The following is a 25,004-nucleotide window of genomic DNA, read 5'->3' as shown; positions in this document are numbered from 1 at the left end:
GAAAAATGCAAACTTGTTTCCGTGTGGAACACACAGACACATGTGTGCGCCACACAGAAACACGGCAGTGAGAAATCACTGATATGTGCGCAGACCCATTGATTTTAATGGCTCTGCGTATGTCCATGATTCTGATACGTATAAAAACTGCAACATACGTATCAGAATCACTGACGTGTGAAGGGGGCCTTAGACTGTTCTTGAAATCATGCAACGTTAACTAGTATTTATACATGAAATCTTAGGGGTACTTTACACATTGCGACATCACTAGCATCAGCTAGCGATGTCCAGCACGATAGCACCCGCCCCCGTCACACATGCGATATATCTTGTGATTGCTGCCGTAGCGAACATTATCGCTACGGCAGCATCACACGCACATACCTGGTCGGCGACGTCGCGGTGACCACCGAACAATCTCTTCTTCAAGGGGGAGGTGCGTTTGACGTCACTGCGATGTCACTAAGCGGCCGGCCAATAGAAGCGAAGGGGCAGAGATGAGCGGGACGTAACATCCCGCCCACCTTCTTCCTTCCGCATTGACGGGGGATGCAGGTAAGGAGATGTTTGTCGTTCCAGCGGCTTCACACACAGCGATGTGTGACGCTACTGGAGCGACAAACAACATCGTACCTGCAGCTGGAGCGACATTATGAAAATGAACGATGTGACACAGATCGATTTTTGACTGTTTTGCGCTCGTTCATCGTCGCTCCTAGGATTTACACATTGCGATGTCGCTACCGGCGCCGGATGTGCGTAACAACAACCGTGACCCCGACGATATAGCGGTAGCGATGTCGCAACGTGTAAAGAACCCCTTAGAGAATCTAAGGATATGTCACAATGTATGTTACTCTGGGGCAAGCACATCCCTGCTGTACCTGACATTGGAAATTCAATGGAAACTGATATGAATACAAATAAATCTGTCATTACCTACTATATACTTGGATAAAATTCGCAGGGTGGTGCGCCAGTGATAGATGGATAAATGGGCGGACTGATACATGGAAGAAACAGTTAATCCATGTAATTAAATGTGAGCGTTCCGGACTGGAGTCTGACAGAAATGAATTACATTCCCTCGGAGAAGTGTTCTCAATAAACCCGAGTGAAAACATTGACTTCGCTGCCTGTCAGGGTGCTGGAGACGATTTTAAGCATCAGAGGAAAGGTTCATATCTCTTTAATCTCGGCCATTAACCAACCTGATTCCTGACCAATTTCTGCATCTTGTCACATTAATGAAGACAATTATTCCCACAAGACAGAGTCCAGATAACTTCTCTCTTGTCTAAAATCTCCCTGGCATGGCTCTACTTCCAAATATAACTCATTTTCCAGCTTACAACTTGAATGCTGCGCCAGCCATCTCAAGATGTTTACAAGTTGTAAATGTAAGGTTACCTATCCTGCCACAAGCACAGAAAAAAGTCTATAAGGTCCTTTTACATGAGCCGATAAATTGCCCACAATGAGCGATATACACTTACATGTAGCAATGACTGATAGGGTAGTTCCTACGAACAATGTTTAGTGTGGTTTATCATTTCCTTTCAGGTGAATTGTCAGGACGTTGAATCAGCTCCTGACCTAGGGTTCTGTACCCCGTCGTGCTCGGTCCCGATCAGTTCAGTTGGGCCCTTCTGGTGCTAACAGTCCCTCCAAGACTGCGTCCGTCACACCCCTGTCCAACGTCCCTGCAACCGGTCTCCGACTCCTCTGGACCCGAATCACTGCTTACGACCCAATCAGTTTTCCTTAGCTCCCCAGGAGCTAACGCTCCCAGCTCCTCACTCTCTGGAGCTCACTTCTCCACTCTCCCCTTTCAGTCTGACCAGTTCCCAAGTGGCTGGCCCATTTTCCAACTAGAACAACCCCCCTGGTGTGTCTGGCAGTGACTGATGTGAGGTGATTGGGTTTTCTGGTGCAGATGGGAGTGACACCGGTATCCTGGGTACCTGGAACCATGGGGGGGTAGGTCCGGCACCCTGGGTAAGAATGCAGTTCCCTGTAGTACCCTGATGTATTTAGGGGCGCAACAGCCACAGAGCATTGCACCCAATTTTGGGTGTAATGCTAAGCCCGGTTCCTAAGGAGATCAGTCCCGGTTTCACCACATACACACTCAAATAGACACCAGGTTGCCCCTGTCACCACTGAGGACTGGGCTAGGGTCGGTAATAAAGGGGTCGCCTACAGAGTGGCATTAACAGGATGCCCTCATACAGGGGCCCCAGTCCCACTAGTTTAGGACCTGGGAGGGAGAGGAGCAGCCAGCAGGGGGAGTCAGGAGCCAACACAATAGTTAGAGTTCTCCAGCAGGAGAGCAACGGAGCAGTCGCATCTAACAGGTGCTCCGGTGGAAAGGAGGAGAAGTTCACAACGGTTGGGAGAGGGATTCTGCTCCCCTCAGAACCAACGCCACACAGGGCAGCAGGACCCTAGGGAAAATCATACTCCACGTTGGTTTTCCAGAATCTGCCTGGACGGGGAAAGTTTCAAGCTTTCCTGGCCACAAAGCACCCTAGAGCACAGTGCCATATAGGATCCGGGACCTTGGATAACTTCAGACCCCACAGCGGAACCGCGGCACCTGCATATAGGGACAAGAGCTCAACTCATGAAACCCAGGGTCCCCTCGTAGCTTCAAGCCAGTGGATCCACAGCACAGGTGTTACAAGGAGGGATCCCACAGAACACCAAACCGGGCTGATCTCTAAAAGGATTCGGGTTCGACGGAGCCCATCACAGTAAGTGACCGGTATTACCAGGTGAGCAGCACAGCACCAAAAGTGAGTAAACAACCTGAAACTGCAGCTATAGAGTCTGACTCTTGAATACCAGCACCGCCACCCTGCGCCTCAGTGCCCGCCATTACTACTCCTCTCATCATCCTCCCCGGGGCCCACTTCACCTGTGGGGAGCGATACCATCCTTGGCTGCCTACTACTACCATCCACCCCAGGGGACATCGACAGCAGCGGCGGCCAATTCCCTGGCCGCATACCACAGGTGGCGTCACGACATTCTTCCCACTACTACCCCCATCATCCTTCCCCAGCCTTCTTCTATACACCTCGGGGCAACGGAGCCAGGCTAGGCCACCCATGACAACGACAGTCGATAGCACGGCGACGAGTAGGTTAACCGCCTGCCCCATGGGGCGCTACAGTAGCATTTGCCCCAAACCAAATACAATAAACAGGAAGTATTGGATATGAAAATTAAGGAGTAGAGGATGAAGACACAACTATAAGAGTACTATACTCTATTTAAGGCTGGATTCACACAATTGTATGGCATCCGATGCAATATGCCAATGACCCTCGGCTCCCGCTGTGCTGCGAGTGTAAGCCAAGTGTCATTATACTGTGATCCGATCCTGCGATCGGATCACAGCTACGAAGGAGAGGGAGGAATTACTCTCCCCATCGCCTCTATTGTTAGCTGACACGATTATCGCACTGCACTCAGATGTCATCCGAGTGCAGTCTGATGTTTCATTCGCACCCATAGACTTGTATGGGTGTGAGTGGCACGTCTTTCACTGACAATCGCAGCATGCTGCAACATTTCACTCATCCAGAATCTGGATGAGATAAAAAGCTGACTATCTGGTCTGAGTGCAATGCAAAATTTTCTCACTTGGTTTTTTAACCTTTTTTTATTAACTATTAAGCTTATAATTAAATAATAATGTTAATAAAAATTAATATTATTATTTCTATATTCATGAAACAGAATACTCACCAAGGAAGGGGTCATATTCACTTATAAACCTCCTGGTCAGGAACTTTACTGCCAGCGCTGGAAAGAAGAAACAATTGTTAATGAATTCTGCATCTGTATTCTGAAAGTTGGTCAGTCGCCCAATGAGAAATGAATCTGACTTTTGACATATGACATAGTACAAACCTTGATATAAGCAACACAGGGTAAATAATTGACAGCCACACGAATATAATCCATACAAAATGATAACTGATCAAGGATTAATAATCATAATATTGCCTCAGACATAGAAAAGTGGATTTTAGAGGTAATTAGACAAATAGCTGTTATTACGCACAGAGTACAACCACATTCAACTGCACGAACCTGTGTTATGATATACTCACCAATACACTAAGTAGTGAGAAATAGGTCACTTACATGTTATAGCATATAATATAGCAACAAAGAAAGGTTATTGTGCAAAATCTATCATTGTATTAGCAAGTGTCTACTTGTGATTAGCAAAATAAATACATAATCCTTTCAATATAGTGTAATATGCTGATATACAGTAGATGAAGTCAGCAAAAGAGCATCAAATTAATATTCAATAAACCCCAAAAGCAGTTATTAGAACTTCTTACCATCAACTACTGTAGACTATCAGGATGTATCTCCTGATATGTCAAATGGAATCTGTAATCTGGTTTTTGTTGTGTAATCTGAGAGCAGCAAAACATCAGTGTAGAGGCCAGGCTGATTCCAGGGATGTGCAGTGGGGTAAAAAAGTATTTAGTAACCCCCAATTTTGCAAGTTCTCCTACTTAAAAAGATGAGAGAGGCCAGTAATTGACATCATAGGTGACCACAACTATGAGAGACAAAATGAGCAATAAAATCCAGAAAATCACCTTGTCTGATTTGAAAAGATTTGTTTTTGTAAATTATGGTGTAAAATTAAGTATTTGGTTAATAACAAAAGTTCATCTCAATATTTTGTTATATATCCTTTGTTGGCAATGACAGAGGTCAAATGTTTTCTGTAAGTCTTCATAAGTTTGGCACACACTGTTGGTGGTATTTTGGCGTATTCCTACATGCAGTATCGTCTAGGGCAGTGATATTTTGGGCGTGTCACTGGGCAACACAAACTTTCAACTCCCTCCAAAGGTTTTCTATGGGGTTGAGATCTGGAGACTGGCTAGGCCACTCCATGACTTCCATATGCTTCGTACAAAGCCACTCCTTCATTTCTCTGGTGGTGTGCTTGGCTTCATTATCATGCTGCAAGACCCAGCCACGTTTCATCTTCAATGCCCTTGCTAATGGAAGGGGTTTGCATTCAAAATTTCACAATACATGGCCCCATTCATTCTTTCATGTACATGGATCAGTCGTCCTGGTCCCTTTGCAGAGAAACAGCCCCAAAGCAGGATGTTGCCACCCCCATGCTTCACAGTAGGTATGGTGTTCTTTGGATGCAACTCAGAATTCTGTCTCCTCCAAACACGACCATTTGTGTTTCTACCAAACAGTTCTACTTTGGTTTCATCAGACCATATGATATTCTCCCAATCCTCTTCTGGATAATCCAAATACTCTCTAGCAAACTTCAGACGGGCCCGGATATGTAATGGCTTAAGCAGGAGAACACATTTGGCACTGCAGGATCCCTGGTGGCGTGGTGTGTTACTGATGGTAGCCTTTGTTGCAGTGGTCCCAGCTCTATGCAGGTAAATCACTAGGCCCTCCATGTGGTTCTGGGATTTTTGCTAACTGTTCTTGTGATCATTTTGACCCCACAGGGTGAGATCTTGCGTGGAGCCACGGATTGAGGAAGATTATCAGTGGTCTTGTATGTCTTCCATTTTCTTATTATTGCTCTCACAATTGATTTAATCACACCAAGCTGCTTGCATATTGCAGATTCAGTCTTTCCAGCCGTGTACAGGGCTTACAATTTTGTTTCTGGTGTCCATCGACAGCTCTTTGATCTTCACAATAGTGGAGTTTGGAATGTGAATGTTTGAGGTTGTGGACAGGTGTCTTTTATACTGATAACAAGTTCAAATAGGTGCCATTACTACAGATAATGAGTGGAGGACAGAGGAGCTTCTTAAAGAAGAAGTTACAGGTCTGTGAGAGCCAGAAATCTTGCCAAATCAGACTAGGTGATTTTCTGGATTTCTTTTCTCATTTTGTCTCGCATAGTTGTGGTCTACCTATGATGTCAATTACTGGCCTCTCTCATCTTTTTAAATGGGAAAACTTGCACAATTGGTGGCTGACTAAATACTTTTTCTTTCTCACTGTATCAGTTACTGTATTATTTTGGTGTGGTTTTGATAGAATCCCTGTTTTCTCAGTTGCAGAAGTAGTACTGCTCAATTTGATGTGTTGTGTATCACATCCATGATTGGCAGCTTCCTTGTACACTTTGCATTGTCAGCAAGCTGCCAATCAGGGGTGGAGCCGTGGTTACACAGATTAGCTGGACTAGCTTGCAGGAGACACTTAGGGGTACTTTGCACATTGCGACAATTGCTAGCATCGGCTAGCGATGCCGAGCGCGATTGTACCCACCTCCGTTGCACATGTGATATCTTGTGATAGCTGCCGTAGTGAACATTATCGCTACGGCAGCTTCACACACACTTACCTGCCCTGTGACGTCGCTCTGGTCGGCGACCCACCTCCTTCCTAAGGGGGCGGGTCGTGCGGCGTCACAGCGACATCACACAGCAGGCGGCCAATAGAAGCGGAGGGGCGGAGATGAGCGAGACGTAAACATCCCGCCCACCTCCTTCCTTCCGCATAGCCGGTGGAGGCAGGTAAGGAGAAGTTCCTCGCTCCTGTGGCTTCACACATAGCGATGTGTGCTGCCGCAGGAATGAGGAACAACATCGTATCTCCTATTGGTGCGACATTATGAAAATGACCGACGCTACACAGATCACCGATTTACGACGTTTTTGCGATCGTTTATCGGCGCATCTAGGCTTTACACATTGCAATGTCGTTACCGATGCCGGATGTGCGTCACTTTTGATTTGACCCCGACGATATCGCAGTAGCGATGTCGCAGCGTGCAAAGTACCCCTTATTCTTCTAGTGATAAAAGTCATGGGTGTGTTCCACTCTGGGGAGACCTCTGGTGATTCTGAGACCAGAAGGTCAAAACCCCTTATGATGCGCAGGTCTGCAGCCTAGTGTTTAAATGTATCTGTTTTTATTTGGTATTGTAGGGGTTAAGGACTCTTTCCTATGTGGCTGTAATTTACAGCCTTAATCTCAGGTGCAGCTCTTTTGTGACCAGTCAACTTTGCTATAAATAGTCAAGTGTCTTATCATCTGATGCTGGTTATAGAATCTCTTCATTCTTATGCTGACCACTTTGGAAGGAGCTAATTTCTGGAAGAAACTAAGGTGTCATAACAATTGCAGCGGTGGTGTTTAGCTTCATTAGAGGAGCTTAGCGTGTTTTTCCTTTTGTGTTGATTTTCCCACTGTCTGTTTCCCTTTCCTTGTATTGTATTATTGGTGTGGGGAGACTAGTGCCCTTGCTAGTCTTCTCACTAGCCAAGGTGAGTTCGAAGCAAGTGAGGACCTAGGCACTTAATCATCGACAGTGGGAATGGTCCCGTATAGAGAGGTTAGTAGGTTTAGGAGTTAGCCTTAGGTGAGTGGCAGGAGGTGACCCTGCTCCCCTCGCCCTAGCGCCAGGGCTCACCTTTGTATCATGTTCCCATTGTACCCTGTGTGTTGCAGCACTCGCTGGGTGTTTCCTTTATACCCCAGTAGTCACTGCATGACATTATAACTGAAACACTTTTTTTTTCCCAGACCTTAAATGGATTGTCTAAAGGCCCTTGCAGAACGGATGCAGAGCCTGTATCTTGGTCTGGCAGACTTGAGTTCTTGGGTTTTGCAACCACAACATTAGGCCACATGACTGACAGACAGCTATACTATTCCAGAACCCAAGGTGGTGCTCCTGGATTGATGACAGATGTGAGATAAGTTATTTTTTAGGAAGCCTACCAGCTTTATTTTAAGCTCTGCCCACACTCTTCCAGGAGCAAGAAACAATGGGTGGGGATTGTGATATCTCTCCTCCAGTGAGACCCTCAATCCTGAGGCTTATCTCTTCCGACTGACTCTCATCACTTTTCGAGATGGTCTGACCTCACCTGCCGGGAATTCTTTACTTGAAGAGATGCTTTACTACTGCACCTGTGCTCATCCAACTTGATGTCTCACAACAATTTATTGTTGAGGTTGATGCATCTGGGGTGGGGGTTTAGGGAAGTGTTATCTCCTAGTAAGTGGCATCCATGAGCCTCCATGAGCCTTTTTCTCAAAGAAGTTGTCACCAGCCAAAAGGAACTACAATATTGGTAATAGGAAACTGTTGGCCATTAAACTTGCATTTGAGGAATGGCGTCATTTTTTAGAGGGGGTAGCTCATCTTGTCACTGCAATTACTGAGCATAAAAATCTTCTGTACCTCAAATCTGCTAAGCACCTTAATCCTAAACAAGCTAGGTGGTCCTTATTTTTATATTTTTACCAGGTTTAACTTTGTCTTGAGGCCAAAAATGTCAAAGCTAATGCTTTGTTCTGGAGTTTTCTTGTGGGAAGTAGCTCGGATGACTGTCTCTATTTTACAGGAGGGGGTGGTCATCTCTGCTGTACATTCTGAGCTCGAGGGTGAGGTTTTGAAGGCTGAAGGGGATGCCCCTGCTTCTTAACCCTCAGGAAAATTATTTGTACTTTTCCAATTGCACCTCAAAATTTTTAATGAGCATCATAACTCGGTCCTTGCAAGACACTCAGGGAGTAAAGCAACCCTCGAGCTCCTTTGTCATCTGTTTTGGTTGCCAAAGTTACACAAAGACGTGGTTGACCTGTAATGTCTGCACACGTTCAAAGACCCCACATACTCTTCTGTCCAGGTCTCTCACACCTTTGACCATATCTAACAGATCATGGACTCATTTATCCATGGACTTTACTACTGACCTTCCTTCGTCCACTGAAAAAATTATAAGCTTAGTAGTGCTGGGTGTAGGTTCAGTAAAATGGCGCACTTGACTGCTTTACCTGCTGTTCCTAACTTGAAAAAGTTGGCTCGTGTGTGTTTCTGAGATTGTGAAGTTTCACGGGGTTCCCTCTGATGTGGTGTCAGATCAGATGTATTCAAATTGTCTCTAAATTTTGGAGGGCATTTTGATTTCATCTGGAGGTACATCTGTCTTTTTCCTCAGCGTTCCTTCCCCAATCCAACAGGCAGACTAATCGCTTTGTGTTTTGAGTCCAATAACCAGGAGAATTGGTCATCTTACCTTTGGCTGAGTTTGCATTAAGTATTTGCTGGCAAGTCACCCTTTTTTGGTGCCTACAGGTTCCAACCTCAGGTCTGGGCTTTCAGTGGGGAGTGGGATGAATGATTTTCCTCATCGGTCTATTCTATATAATTTCTGAACAACCTGAGGGTTATGGGAGATGGGTTAAAACGCATGGCTGACAAAAGACATTCGTCAGGTCCGGACCTGTGTGTGAATGATTACATATGGTTGTCCACTAGGAATATCAAGTTGAAAGTTCCGTCTTGGAAACAGGGTCCTAGGTTCATCGGGGCGGCACGGTGGCTCAGTGGTTAGCACCGCTGTCTTGCAGCGCTGAGGTCCTGGGTTCAACTCCCACCAAGGACACCATCTGCAAGGAGTTTGTATGTTCTCCCCGTGTTTGCATGGGTTTCCTCTGGGTTCTCCGGTTTTCTCCCACACTCCAAAGACATACAGGTAGGGAATTTAGATTGTGAGCCCCAATGGGGACAGTGTTCCCAATGTATGTAAAGCGCTATGGAATTAATAGCGCTATATAAATGAATAAATTATTATTATTATTATCGGTCCATATAAAGTGATCAATGTCATTAACCCTGTGGCCTTTCGGCTTGAGCTACCCCCAGCACTTAAGATACATAACATTTTTCACGGGTCCTTACTCAAGAAATTTTTTGCGTCTCTGAAACCAACAACATTACCGCCAATTATTGTTGATGGCAATTTTGAGTTTCAGAGGGCAAGAATAGTCGATTCTTGCTTTGTTCGCAGTTCTCTCAAATATTTGGTATACTGCAGGGGTTATGGCCTGGAGAAAATAACATGAGTACCAGCATCAGAAGTGAACGCCAGTAGGTTGGTGTGTTCATTCCATGCATCTCAACCAGACAAACTCAGTCCTGAGGGTCCTCAAGCCCCTTGCAGAAGGAGGCGTACTTTCATGGGTGTGTCCTGCTCTGGGGAGACTTGTCTACACTAGGTTATCTAGCACCTCTCTGTCTATAGACTTTGTACAATGATAATGTCCTGTTTCTAAAAAAATTAATACAGGTAGATAGCTCAGACCTTGACAAGTGAGACATCCCTGAATTATATATTGTAACTGTGACGCCCCCCTGTGATGCCTCCCATAAAGGGAAGAAATGTTCTTAACATGTTTTTTACCTTTTCCCGTTCATTTCCAGAAAAATAAACGTCAGTGGCCGGACAGCCCGCGGACGGGCTGTATTAAACCAAGGGAGAGTGTGACGCCCTGGCGCCGCCAGGTAGTCACAGAAAAACATACACCCCACACAACACCATCCTACACCAGGTTCCATCAGCCACAAAACCCTAGCCGCCACCCCCTCAGGGTAGGAAGGACACACCAGTGGGCGGGACCAGACGGTTTGGGAGCGCCCACCTAGGGTCCTTGAGGATCCGGGGGAGGGAACCAGTCAATGAAGTTCAAGTCAGAGTTCTAGAGAGAGTGGAAGTTGAAGTTGGAGGTGGAAGAGGAGTTGAAGTCAAGTCTGAGCCTAGTGAAGGGTAGCCAGGATAGTGGCCCTGGTCTACTGGCTAGGTGGCAAGCAGTGGACCATGTCCAAAGGTGACGGGAGTCCGGTCGCAGGAAATCCAAAGTGGACCGGGGCAGGGTTGGGGCCCGCCGGTACCGACAGCGGAGATCCGGTCCGGAAACCGTGCACAGGTGGGGTACCTGGACCCTAGTTAGAACAAGGTTGCAAGCCCCTTCTCTAATTAACCAGGCTGGGAGCAAGGTTCCAGACGTTGTTCCAGAGTGTTAGCCCAGATAGAGCGAAACGGCAGCCCACCGTGGGGGATAGGGTATCCGCAACAACCCACTGAGATCCCAAGGGTCAGTTTTTGCGGGCACATCTCCCAACCAAAACCAAACTGGGAGTGGACTTCCCCGTTCCATACGAGGTCGTCTAAAATAGAAGGAAAATACAGAGTACTGGAGGAAGGGACATTGGTACACCAGCCGGGTGTGGGAACTGTACACACCCTGAAGCAGCAGCCGGCCACTGACACCTTGGTTTACCAGCAGACTCGTTTGCATTAATTCAATAGTGAGTACACCAACACCCTCCGGTCCGGCCCGGTTAATCACCACCAACAGCCATCACCTCCCGTGTTCTGGATACTGAGCCCCTGGGCATCCACCCCTACCTACGGAGGGGTTAACAGCCAGCTGCCATTCCATCGCCCCTGGGTGCTCCCCAACAGCAGCGGTGGTACTCCACTTTACCACACACCGTGGGTGGCGTCACGAACTATCTACAACAATCCCCTGTACATATTACATCCCTTTTTTATTTGAGTGTCTGCACGAGCCCCGGGTCCAGAGACCCCTCGAGCCACTGCAGATCCGGATCCGAGCAGCCTGGCTACTGACGTGGGGGTGGCACATAACTTTTACAGCATGCTGTCTTAGATGACAGAAAAAAAACAGATTCCCTTTAAAAATTGTGACGGTCAGACAAAATAGCTGCTTTTGATGTGGGGTGAATTCATTTTTGCATCATCTAATTTGAATAAAACTGTATATTTTGTAATTAAAGTTATATTAGCTTTTACGGTATGGGTTAAAAAATGTTCTATAAAACTTAGTCCTTTCAAAATTTTGGATATTATTCTTGTATTCAGTGATATTGATTAAAATATTTTCCAAGGTGGTGTACTCATTTATGTTGCGCACTGTATATGCAAACATTGAACATTATGTTAGATGACATTCATGCCAAATCAACTGTACTTGTAAAATTGAGGTATTTACTGCACAAACTGGGCAAGGTATGTTTGCCTATCAGCCACCACCGGGCACACCTTCCTTGGATTGGACCCCAACCTAATTTTTATTAAACATACCTTTCCTGGAATGAAAGCCTACAATTTGAAAGGTGCAGATTATCCAGTAATAATTAAAAATAGATTTAGACTGATAGACTGCATTGGTGCAGTGTGCAGCTGTATGGTTTGATCTCTCTTATAAGTAATGCTTTGCATTACTTACATTATTTTAATCACATCCAATTGTGGAAATTATTATAATTCCAAGATCTATTGATTAAAGTGAACTTTGCTCATGGTAAAAGGTCAACGTCCAATCTTTTAATGAGTTTGGCAACATGACCTGGGATGTAACTGGCAAACACGCTGATACAGGCTCTCTTTAGATGAGTTTCAGGCATTTAACCCTGGTCATGTGCCATTGATTTAGAGGGTAGCTGTCTCTACTAGGTGGGGAAAATAAGTATTTGATACGCTGCCAATTTTGCAAGTTTTCCCACCTACAAAGAATAGATAGGTCTGTGAGTGTTATCATAGGTACACTTCAACTGTGACAGACAGAATAAAAAAAATCCAGAAAATCACATTGTATGATTTTGAAATAATGAATTTGCATTTTATTGCAAGAAATAAGTGTTTGATCACCTACAGTACCAACCAGCAAGAATTCTGGCTCTCAGACCTGTTATTTTATTTTTAAGAAGCCCTCCTACTTTGCACTCATTACCTGTAATAATTGCACCAGTTTGAACTTGTTACCTGTACAAAAGACACCTGTCCACACACTTAAGCAAAGACACTCCAACCTCTCCACTATGGCCAATACCAAAGAGCTGTCTAAGGACACCATTGACAAAATTGTAGACCTGCACAAGGCTTGGATGGGCAACAGGACAATAGGCAAGCAGCTTGGTGAGAAGGCAACAACTGTTGGTCAATTATTAGAAAATGGAAGAAAAACAAGATGACTGGGTCTGGGTTCTATCCATGATATCACCTTGTGGGGTAAGGAATCAGCCCAGAACTACACAGGAAGACCTGGTCAATGACCCGAAGAGAGCTGGGACCACAGTCTCAAAGATTAGTTTATGCTTTCATGGATTAAAATCCTGCAGCGCATACAAGGTTCCCCTGCTCACGCAAGTACATGTCCAGGCCTGTTTGAAGTTCGCCAATGACCATCTGGATAATCCAAAGGTAATGTGGTCAGATGAGACCAAAATAGAACATTTTGGTATCAATTCGACACACCATGTTTGGTAGAAGAAGGATGCGTACAACCCCAAGAACACTGTCCTAACCGTGAAGCATGGGGGTGGAAACATTATAATTTGGAAGTGCTTTTCTGCAAAGAGGACAGGATGATTGCACTGTACTAAAGGGAGGATGGATGGGTTCATGTATCGCAAGAGTTTGTACAACAACCTCCTTCCCTTAGTAAGTGCATTGAAGATTGGTTGTGGCAGGCTCTTCCAGCATGACAATGACCCAAAACACACAGCTAGGGAAAATAAGGAGTAGCTCCGTAAGAAGCATTTCAATGTCCTGGAGTGGCCTAACCAGCCTCCAGACCTGAACCCAATAGAAAATCTTTGGAGGGAGATGAAACTGAATATTGCCCAGCGACAGCCCGGAAACCTGAAAAATCTGGAGAAGATCTGTATGGAGAAGTGGGCGAAAATCCCTGCTGCAGTGTGTGTGTCGCGGGCAGGGAGGAGGGTGTCGGCACACTACGCTCACCCCTTCTGCTCGGGTCCGGCAGCTGCTCAGTGGTGGCTCGAGCGGTAGGCCGGATCCCGGGGTTTCTCGAGCGACACTCCTCGCCCGTGAGTGAAAAGGGGTTTGTGATTGGGTGTGGGGATTGTTATAGTTCGTGACGCCACCCACGGTTGTGGTGATTTCACCACCGCTGCTCTGTACGGGGCTCCCGGGGATGGTGATGCGGAGCAGCCAGGTGTTGTGTTGCCCCTCCGTGGGTAGGGGTTGGTGATCCCGGGGCCCTGTGATGGAGAAGTAGGTGCGGGGCCTGATGGGCGCAGGGACGCGGGGGCAGCGCTGTGCCTTGCGGCACTGTGGTACTCACTCAGCCTGAGACATGGACACAGTTTGTACGGTAAACCAAACGGCTGGTAGGACGGTCCCATAGACGGCTGCACCTGCACTCCCGGTAGGTGACGGTGATGTCCCTCTTCCTTGCACCTATGGTTGACTTGTGGTAGCGGTGGATTCCCTCCGGTTACCCGATCCCCGACTACAATCTGGGCCGGAGGAGCTCTACACTTTGCCCGCAGGCGTTGGCCCTGAGAAACTGGTGCCGTGGCGGTGGCGGTGTCTCTCTGCTTCGGGTTGGGCTGTTGCCTTCAATCGGGACTTGGTTGTTGGGGGATCTGCGTCCCCGTCACTGACGGATTCGGCAAATTTGGCGACTCCTAGCCTTGCCGGGGTCCGAGAGGCCCCTGCCCTGGTGCTGACTGTCCTTCGGAACACTGCTCCAGACCACCGGGCACACAGCTAACGGGGTCCTTCCAGGAACTTCCAAACGGTCCCACTCCAGACAGTCACCGCCGTCGCTGACCTTGCTGATCTGGCCCTACACAAAGCTGGACCCTTCAGGCTTTCTTTCTCTTCTGTCACTTCACTTGCTCTCCTCCTTTTCCACTTTTCTACTTCCGCTCTCACTTTCTTAACTCCTCTACTTAGCTCAACTTCACTCTTGCCCTGCCTGGGCTCAACTGCCTGGTTTCTCCCGCCTCCAGAGCTGTGACCTCCTTGGTGGGCGGAGCCAACCGCCTGGCCCACCCCCTGGTGTGCATCATCAACCTCTGGAGGAAGGCAACAAGGATTTGTGGTTAGCTGTGATGTGCCTACCTGGAGTGTGGGGTGTGGTGGTGTTGTGACCTGTGACCCCTGGCTTGCCCAGGGCGTCACATGTGCAAACCTGGTAAAGAACTACAGGAAATGTCTGACCTCTGTAATTGCAAATAAAGGTTTCTGTACCAAATATTAAGTTCTGTTTTTCTATTGCATGAAATACTTTTTACTATTTGTAACAGATACTTCATGCAATAAAATGCAAATAATTTATTTAAACATCATACAATGGGATTTTTTTTTTGTTTTATTTTGTCTGTCACAACAACAGTGTACCTGCGATAAAAATCACAGCCCACTCCACTCTTTGTAGGTGGGAAAACTTGCACATTTGGCAGTGAATCAATTACTTATTTTCCTCACTGTACGAAGTTTGTCGTTCTGCCAGAGGGTTAATTATGATGGATTTACTGATCACTTTGAATATATTCTTAGACCATTGGAGGGCGACATTTTCCTGCACATGATATACTCAATTAGGATTTTTTGTTATGCTATATTATAGAAGCAGCAACGTGCATCATAGATCTACAGTAAAAAATACATTTTAGTTATAGCTATTCATTGGAAAAGTTCGATATCAACTCAGACGTGATGACATTCAGAACGAGAAGGTAATTATGCTTTGATGTCTGGAATTTATTTCAAATGGGTTTTAAAGTTGTTTGAATAAAGGAAAAAATGCAGCCCCAGCAGAGCTATGGACATCGTAACCCATGACTCAGCTTTCTAGGGCAAAAAGGGGGTTAATTACCTTGCACGTATGTGGGTGAGTAATTAGTAGGGTCAAAGTCTAATGGGCACTAATATGGGGGTGGTTGCAAGATATAAAGGAAAGTTGACCCTCATTCAGTTTGGGGGAATCATAGCAAAAGTTTCCACTCACCCTGTTCTTTTTTCTTTCTTTTGGCAATGAGGCCCAGATAGGATTGTTTTTGGTGTCATTTCAGCTTGAAGGTGTGAAGGGGTTCTTGGAGTTGGTGGAAAATTGTGGTGGGGAGTTGTACACCAAGAAGATGGCACCCTCTAATTGTGTTTGGAATTTGGTAATGGCCTGGTAGAGTTTTCTGACTCTTTAGGGTGGTGTCCTTGGTGAGGCAGTGGCATGGCGAAGGTTTTTCTGGCGACGGAGGAGCCCCTCAGCTGATGCCAGAAGATTACAATATTCGGGTAACTACAGGTCTTTAAAGCTCCTTCCACCTCCTTCCGCCAAAAGTTTTTTATTATTATGTTTATTGTAATAAAGGCCGAATTGGCCAATTTAAAGGGAACCTGTAACCAGATTTGGTGACTATAAGCTGTGGCCACCACCAGCGGGCTCTTATATACTGAATTCTAACATGCTGTATATAAGAGCCCAGGCTGCTATGTAGAATATAAAAATCACTTTATAATACTCACCTAAGGGGCGGAGCAGTGCAGACTCGTTGGATGAGTGTCTCTGTTCTCAGGTACTGACGCCTCATCTTTCAGTCATTTTTGTCCTTCTTCTGAAGCCTGGGTGCATGACGCGCCCTACGTCATCCACACAAGCCAGCATTGAAGTCCTGCATAGGGGCACTTTGATCTGCTCTGAGCAGGGCAGATCAAAGTATTGTAGTGCACATGCGTGGGACCTCAATGCGGGCGAGTGTGCATGACGTAGGACATGTCATGCACCCAGGCTTTTGAAAAAGGAGGACAAAGATGGCCGAAAGAGGAGGCGACGGTAACTGGAGAACGGGGACATCAGTCTGCACCGCACTGCACCTTAGGTGAGTATTATAAAGTGATTTTTACATTCTACACAGCGGCCTGGGCCCTCATATACAAGCAAGCTCAACAACAAGCCCATTGACTATTTGCTTCTGATTCATTACATTGCATGTATAGTGGTACTTAAAGGGGTCATCCATGTCTTTCATATTGTTGCGCTATCAATATCAGATCAATGGAGGTCTGACACTTGGCACTGTCGGACCCCCATCAATCTGCTATTAATAACCAAAGACTAAAGGCTACTTTACACACTGCGATATCGGTCCCGATATCGCTAGTGTGGGTATCCGCCCCCATCTGTTGCGCGACACGGGCATATCGCTGCCCGTGCCGCACAACATCGCCCAGAGCCGTCACACATACTTACCTGTCCGGCGACGTCGCTGTGACCGGCGAACCGCCTCCTTTCTAAGGGGGCGGTCCGTGCGGCGTCACAGCGACGTCACTGAAACGTCACTGAACCGCCGCCCAATCGCAGCGGAGGGGCGGAGATGAGCGGAACGTAACAGCCCGCCCACCTCCTTCCTTCCGCATAGCGGCCGGGAGGTAGGTAAGGAGAGCTTCCTCGCTCCTGTGGCGTCACACGCAGCGATGTGTGCTGCCGCAGGAACGACGAACAACCTCGTTACTGCTGAAGTAACGATAATTGAGAATGGACCCCCGTGTCGCCGATTAGCGATTTTGCACTGTTTTGCAACGATGCAAAATCGCTTATCGGTGTCACACGCAACGGCATCGCTAATGCGGCCGGATGTGCATCACAAAATCCGTGACCCCAACGACTCCGCATTAGCGATGTCGCAGCGTGTAAAGCCCGCTTTAGTCATCAGTACTAAAATAGTGGACACGCCCTTTAAACTTCCCAGTAAAGCACCGTAGAGACTCAGTGTGTTACCATGCAACTTCCTAGCATTCGCCCGCTCCACATTTCTGTAGCTGTCACCATATCAATTAGTATTGTATTACTGGCAACAGATAAGCAAAGTCTATTATTGTTGGACCCGGCGATGCCAGTGTTCTCTAGCTGACATGCAGATCAGTCCATTTTTCTTGGCATCGCACTGCTCAGTGTATTATGTTTGGCACTGGACAGGGCTCAGTTTTTGTACCAGACATATTTTGTACATTATATTTGGCACTAATTTTGTCTGAGGTATTTTAATTTAACATGAGTTACTGAAACCATTTCTGTAAAAATGTTTCTGCGTTTCTTATAAATGGCAGGTGGGGGTGCTTTGTTATTGCAAAGGGCAATGTCTTAACTCTTCCATACCCACAATTCACTACATGTTTGGCTCAACCTGAACATGGCACAGAGATCCATTGGGGAACCTAAAAGGGTTCTGTCATCAGGTTTTTGCTACCTCATCTGAGAGCAGCATGATGTGGGCAAAGAGAACCTGAATCCAATGATGTATCACTTAGATTGCTGGGTGCAGCTGTTCAGATAAAATTAGAATTTTTAGCTTTAGACATGTAGCAGAGCTCAGAGAGCTGTCCCCGCCCACACCAGATTCTCTATAGAGATTGTACATTGACAGTGAAGTGTCAATTGTAGTCTGAGCAATGAAAAGTTCTGCTGCTTAAATAAACATATCAAATAAACAACAGATTGTACCTTGACAAGACAGGCATCCTTGAATTCTCTGTGTTAACCCTTGCAGCATGCTGGCTTCAGCTTACATAGCAAAAACTTGCTGACAGATTTCCTTTAATGCCTTGTTCACATGTTGCATTTTTTTTTACCCTTTTTTTCCTGTGTGTTTGAAGCATCAAAGTGATTTTTCAAATCTGTATCATGTCAGTTCCTTCATCATTTTTGCAGCATTTTTCAACCATTCAAATCAATGATGAAAAAAAAATATGTAAAAAAGGCCGTATTTTACACGCATTTTTCCTGCCAACACTGATTTTTGCTGATATAAAATCTGCTGCAAATATTTACTGTGTCCATAGCCCAAAAATGCAATTAAGTTGTTGTGTCAAAGGCAGGCTGCAGCCAATTTGCGGTCAATGTTTGACTGCAGGTGAAGAGGGGGACGACATCCAGGTTGGGGGTACTTCGCACCCTAGCTACATTAAAGCTATTTTAACGCCCTGGAAAACCAGGTAGATGTACACATAGGCCCCTGCATAACACCTATCCCACACAGGGTTGAAACAGCTGACCTGAAACCCTAGTCACCCCCCCTTAGGATAGGACAGACACACCAGTGGGCAGAACCAGGTGGATAGGGAACGCCCACCTAGGGGTCTAGAGAACCCGGGGCGGGAAAACAGTCAGTAGTTGTTTGAGTTCAAGTTTGGAGGGGTGAAGCTAAAACTTACAGGCGTCAGGGTCGGAGCCCTGACGTGCTGGCTAGGTGGCAGACGGTAGCCAGAGTCTGCAGGAGACGGGAAGACGGCTGCCGGAGATCCGAGGTGGACCGGGGCAGGGTTGTAGCCCGCCGGTACCAACACCGGAGAACCGACCCGGAAGCCGTGTGCACAGAGGGGGTACTTGGACCCTGAAGCCAGGACCGGCACGACGGCCTAGCTAATTAACCAATTTTGGGCAGGATTTTAGGTCCTGTCCTAACCTAAGTCCCGAAAAGTAGACAACCACCCACCGAGAGGGATAGGGCCACCGCCAGGGCCTGTAGATCCCACGGGTCAGCGCCAGACGAGCATGGCTCCCAACCAAAGGACCGGGAGCGGACTCCTGCGTTACACACCGGGAAGTCCAGCACAAAACACACTGAGTGCAGAGGAGAGAGACTTTGACTACCAGCCCGAGTGTGGGACCACATACACCCGTCTGCGGCAGCCGGCCACCATCACCTTGGTTTACCACAGGAGTTGTGTGATTTTTTCGACCATGAGTAACATCCCCGGCCTGACCGGGTGTTCTGGCCCGTGAAGTCACCATCCTCCACATAGAGACATTGGGCCCCGGGACATCCATCCCTACCCATGGAGGGGGTTAACATCTAGCTGCCAGCCCAACGTCCCCGGGAGCCCCGCAACAGCAGCGATGTTGCTACATCTCACCACCCACCGTGGATGGTGTCACAGACATTTCACAATCAACCCTGTACAAATACGTCCCCTTTTATTCGGAGTGTCCGGAGAACCCCTCGAGCCATACCGTAGATCCGGATCTGAGCAGCACCGGCTGCTGGCGTGGGGCGGCACACTATGTGTCTGTGGTCTGCCCCGGCCGAGGTGTGTAGCACATACTGCAGCCTTCAAAGTCACCTCCATTACCCCGCTGCTGGTCCCCGTAGAAGACATAGCAGGGGCATAGCAGGATAAAACAATCAACAGGAATGGCTTTATTCTTGGTACAAGTTCATCAACACAGATCTTTCCTTAACGTTCAGCTGCTGCTGTTTACTGGGGGTATTCTTGCTTCTAGCCCTTGCTCGCAGTATTAGCCCTCCAGCAGCCAAGACTACTCTGTAATTCTTCCCCCGTTAATTATCTTTGCGCTAACCGTGTCCCAATAACAACCCCAGATGGCTTTCTAGCTCCTAACCAGTGCAACGATCCACCAGCGGTGCTCTACACCGATGTCCTATCAATCCTGGGACACCCTCTAACCCAATCCTCGAGGCGAGCCTTAAGGCCCCGTTACACGCAACGACGTATCTAATGATATATCGCCGGGGTCACGGATTCCGTCACATACATCCGGCATCGTTAGTGACGTCATTGCGTGTGACACCAACGAACGGCCGTTAACGATGGAAAATACTAAAATCGTCCATCATTGACACGTGGTTGCTTTTCAAAAAATTGTTGCTTGCTGATGACGCAGGTTGTTCGTCATTCCCGAGGCAGCACACGTCGCTATGTGTGACACCTCAGGAGCGACGAACTACAGCTTACCTGCGGCCGCCAGCAATGAGGAATGAAGGAGGTGGGCGGGATGTTACGGCCGCTCATCTCCGCCCCTCCGCTTCTATTGAGCGGCCGCTTAGTGACGCCGCTGTGACGCCACTTGGACCGCCCCCTTAGAAACTAGGCGGTTCGCTGGACACAGCGACGTCGCTAGGCAGGTAAGTCCGTGTGACTGCTTCTAACGATATTGTGCACCACGGGCAGCGATTTGCCCGTGACGCACAACTGATGGGGGCGGGTGCTTTCACCAGCGACATCGCTAGCGATGTCACTGCGTGTAAAGCCCCCTTTAGGCTCTGAAGACAATGGAGGTTTCCTCCTGGTTCCTGGACAGGCTCAAGCTATAAGGCCCCATCCGTACTCCTGGAACCATTCTGCAGAACTGCACCGACTTTCTGGCCTGTCTGCATAATCAATCCTCTGCTGCTCCCTCTGTCTCTAAGTCTCCTAGGTTAACAACTGTATAAAATCTAGGCCTGCCAGCTCCTGTCTACTGCTGTACTAACAACTATCTATCTACCACTTACACCCCCCCCTGCACTCTTCGTTCCTACGTTACACTAGCAATAAACTCAATATTTAATAAAAAAAACTATAACTTATCGGCCTTTAGACGGTGACGACTGGTGCACTGCTCCGGCTCTGCATTAACATTAAGTACATTTATATGACAACACTGTACAGTAAGGGAAACACTGCTTAGTAGGACTGGGAGCGAATCGACCACCTGCTACACAACCTTTACTATTTGGTCCAGAGCTGAGGTCGGCCCTGATGAAATATTGATGAGCTGCAGCCAAACAGCAACTGACATGTGGGAGGTGTTGGTGAGTAAAGATTATTTTTATTTTGTTAGGGTCCTGTATTGATTAACTTGGGTTTGTCCAGTAGTAGATAACGCCGTTAATAAAGATGACTACAGAGGGAAAAACTTTAAGTTCTGCTTTTAACTGCTGCCATTCACCCACATAAACCACATAATTGGCAGATTTGTAATAGCATTACTTACAGCTGATGAGTTGTGCCCCTGGTTTCTAAAAATAAAAACAGTAAGACCCTTGAGCATATTGGTAGCCATCTTACCTGACTTGCCAGCTCCTCGGCGCCCGAGCAGCACAAGGTTACATTCTGAGTGCAGGCTGCGGTCATTGGCAGCAGAGAAATGGGCAGCATTGACGGCTCTGGGTTTACCAAACATCAGAGACATTGTCTGTTGGTATAAAGGTGATGCATTATAAAGATAGCATGCAATTTTACTATCGGGTACGGGATAGTCCACAAATGCTCTGGTCATTGTCTATTTAGCTAAGGTGACAGAAAATGACCCTATCGGGCTTTGGTAGTCCTAAAACCCATTGTTATGTCAAGCCAAGGGTTCCAGAGGTGAGGAGGAGAATTTAGAATGATTAACATACATGTCGTCTATCACAGTAGATGTAGGGTACACATATCATGGGGCCCAAGAGGTAAGGGGGCCCAATTCCACACCCAAAGCAGGCGGATTTGTTCATTACGATGAGCTATTGACACAGAGGCTCTCCTCTCCTTGGGTACATAGTTATCCAAAATGTACAAAACATGCCAGGATATGGAAATTGTATAACATAACTAAACTTTATAGCTTATTATATACTGCTTTACGACTGGCATAGTGGTTACGTGCATAGTGTTCCTCCAGCGTTTAGCTTTTCCTCTAGGATTTATGATGACCCGTTACAAACCCCATTAAACTGGTACATACACGCAGTGTAAACATTGTCTGGAGTACATTGTGCATAGTCCATGCCTGCAGCCACATTACATACACAGATATGTCCATGGGCACAAATGATTGAATTTTATGTTTAACTCTGTTATCTCACCCATTTTAAAAAGAATATTTAGTTCAAAGGTGGGCAACTAGATTATTACAAGGGATGGGATGACAGGTTGGAAAAGTTGGGCTTGTTTATTACAAGAGATGGGATGAGAGGTTGGAAAAGTTGGGCTTGTATATTACAAGGGATGGGATGAGAGGTTGGAAAAGTTGGGCTTGTATATTACAAGGGATGGGATGAGAGGTTGGAAATGTTGGGCTTGTATATTACAAGGGATGGGATGAGAGGTTGGAAAAGTTGGGCTTGTATATTACAAGGGATGGGATGAGAGGTTGGAAAAGTTGGGCTTGTATATTACAAGGGATGGGATGAGAGGTTAGAAAAGTTGGGCTTGTATATTACAAGGGATGGGATGAGAGGTTGGAAAAGTTGGGCTTGTTTATTACAAGGGATGGGATGAGAGGTTGGAAAAGTTGGGCTTGTATATTACAAGGGATGGGATGAGAGGTTGGAAAAGTTGGACTTGTTTATTACAAGGGATGGGATGAGAGGTTGGAAAAGTTGGGCTTGTATATTACAAGGGATGGGATGAGAGGTTGGAAAAGTTGGGCTTGTATATTACAAGGGATGGGATGAGAGGTTGGAAAAGTTGGGCTTGTATATTACAAGGGATGGGATGAGAGGTTGGAAAAGTTGGGCTTGTATATTACAAGGGATGGGATGAGAGGTTGGAAAAGTTGTGCTTGTTTATTACAAGGGATGGGATGAGAGGTTGGAAAAGTTGGGCTTGTATATTACAAGGGATGGGATGATAGGTTGGAAAAGTTGTGCTTGTTTATTACAAGCGATGGGATGAGAGGTTGGAAAAGTTGGGCTTGTATATTACAAGGGATGGGATGAGAGGTTGGAAAAGTTGGGCTTGTTTAGCTTAGAAAAAAAATATCTCAGAGGAGATCTCAATTATATGTATAAATACATGTGTGGTCAATATAAAGGACTGGTGCATGACTTATTGATTCTAAAGACAATCCTAAGGACCAGAGGGGACTTATTATGGCTGGCAGCTTAATAGAAAAGGGTTATTTTCAGTTAGAGCAGTCAGACTGTGGAATGCCCTACCACAAGAGGTAGTAATGGCAGACACTAATAGCTTCTAAAAAAGAGCTGGATGATTTCCTCAGTACACGCAATATTATTGGTTATAAGTGATTTAGTGAGGAAATGTAGAATTGGTGGAGAAAGGTTGAACTTTATGGACCTAGGTCTTTTTTCAGCCTATGGAAGTACCGTATTTAATATTTCTTATGGTGGCCTGAAGATTTCACCGAGTAATCACATTGATCATACAAGGCATCCTCTTAAAAAAAAAAGTATATTAAACTATACATTTGGAAAAAGCATTACATATGCAAAGCATTAAATAACATCATGATACTAAGAAATAATAGTATAGATCCCTTTAATAGCTGAGCCCGTCAATGCTTTAGAAAGGCATCATGACAGCACAATGAGTTACATCAGTGGTACAAATAGCTCAAGCACAACATTTTCTCACCTGGCATTAGTGAGAAGGATAGATTTTGTGGGTCTAAATGCTTAAAGACCCTGAGATCTTCCGATCCACAATGACAGGTTTATAAATCCATTAGGACAGATGTTGGAGAAGGACATTCTGTGTCGGGAGCATCAGCCCTTGTCCCTATAGAGGAGATGAAAGGTGCAGCCGTCAGTCGCTCCTTAATCTTGTGTAATTCTGGGCTCAGCACAAAGTTCCTGTTGACTTCTGCTACCAGAACTACAGTTGCTTCTTCCCAACAGCTGGATATACAGCGCTCCCTCCCCGTATCCCCCTCTCAGCTGATCTCGTGAGGTGTGTGTGAATTTACGTTTCCAGCTTCCACGGATTTCCAGTCACTGTGGTCACCACGGATCTTAAAAGTCCACTATAGGGTTTTCTCTTGTAAATAATATATAGAAACCCTTTGATTTTCATCCTGTGGATAGCGGAGATGCTTCATTGTCCTGCGTTCTTCTGCCTGATGTCTCAGTGCCCGGTATTCCTCTCACTGTCTACAGTCTCCTGTTCCATCATTCTACAAACGGGGCAGTGCTGTTCTACTGTTCTGGACAGGCTGGGCCGGTGCCAAACTCCTTGTATGGGAAGTATTTTTTCAGTGCCCCAGAGGAGAAGAATGAGAATCATCTACTGTGTCACAGATCATCTCCAGTCCCAGAGAATTGTCCCTAAACCTAATACTGCAATGCCCTGATTGTTCCTGAGATGGGCTAGGTTTACACGGGTTCACTTTCCCAGCCGTGTCTGGCATGTAAGGTGAAGATCAGGTTATTTTACGTGTCCTAAAAAGACTTGGATTTCATTTTTTTTAAATTGTATTACATTTTTCAGTGATGCACAGTTTACGACGCGTGTATATTATCTAAGATACTAGAAAAAATACAAGGCAAGAAAGAACTCAAATTCTACAAGTAATAAAGCAAACCAAAACAAACCAGCCAAAAACTCAGGCATTATTTTTAGCTCAAATTTTAAATCTCTTCTAAAGATGTACTTTTCTTTATTGCTGTGACCGTTCATGCCAATGGCAAGTCATAAAATAAAAAACCCTTTGACAAATGACCGAACTGCTACATAAAAATGATCTATCTGGACAGAAGAATGCAGCAAATTATATTTAAAATTCTTTTATATAAGACATTCTATTAGTAATTCTTCTCATTCTCACAAAGTTAGCATAAATTGTTAACACAAATGTTAAAAAAAGACAGTATAAAAAGTACTCAACAAGCACTTTAT

At 46.1% G+C, this 25,004-nt stretch overlaps 1 protein-coding gene across 1 annotated transcript in view; it reads right to left on the bottom strand.

Moving 5' to 3' along the window:
• RASL12 (RAS like family 12) overlaps window positions 1-24,274 on the bottom strand; it is a 56,859-nt gene extending 32,585 nt beyond the window's left edge. The window contains exons 1-3 of the mRNA XM_075346023.1: window positions 23,745-24,274; window positions 21,456-21,582; window positions 3,760-3,816 (exon numbers count right to left, since the gene is read on the bottom strand). Coding sequence (XP_075202138.1) covers window positions 3,760-3,816; window positions 21,456-21,579 — 181 coding nt within the window. The 5' untranslated portion in view covers window positions 21,580-21,582; window positions 23,745-24,274. The remainder of the gene's footprint in view (window positions 1-3,759; window positions 3,817-21,455; window positions 21,583-23,744) is intronic.
• Between the last annotated feature and the right edge of the window lie 730 nt (window positions 24,275-25,004).

This window comes from Anomaloglossus baeobatrachus, chromosome 4, assembly GCF_048569485.1.
Source record: "Anomaloglossus baeobatrachus isolate aAnoBae1 chromosome 4, aAnoBae1.hap1, whole genome shotgun sequence".
Lineage (NCBI taxonomy): Eukaryota > Metazoa > Chordata > Amphibia > Anura > Aromobatidae > Anomaloglossus > Anomaloglossus baeobatrachus.
Note: the sequence above shows the minus strand (reverse complement) of the source record. Positions and strands in the feature narration are given on the sequence as shown.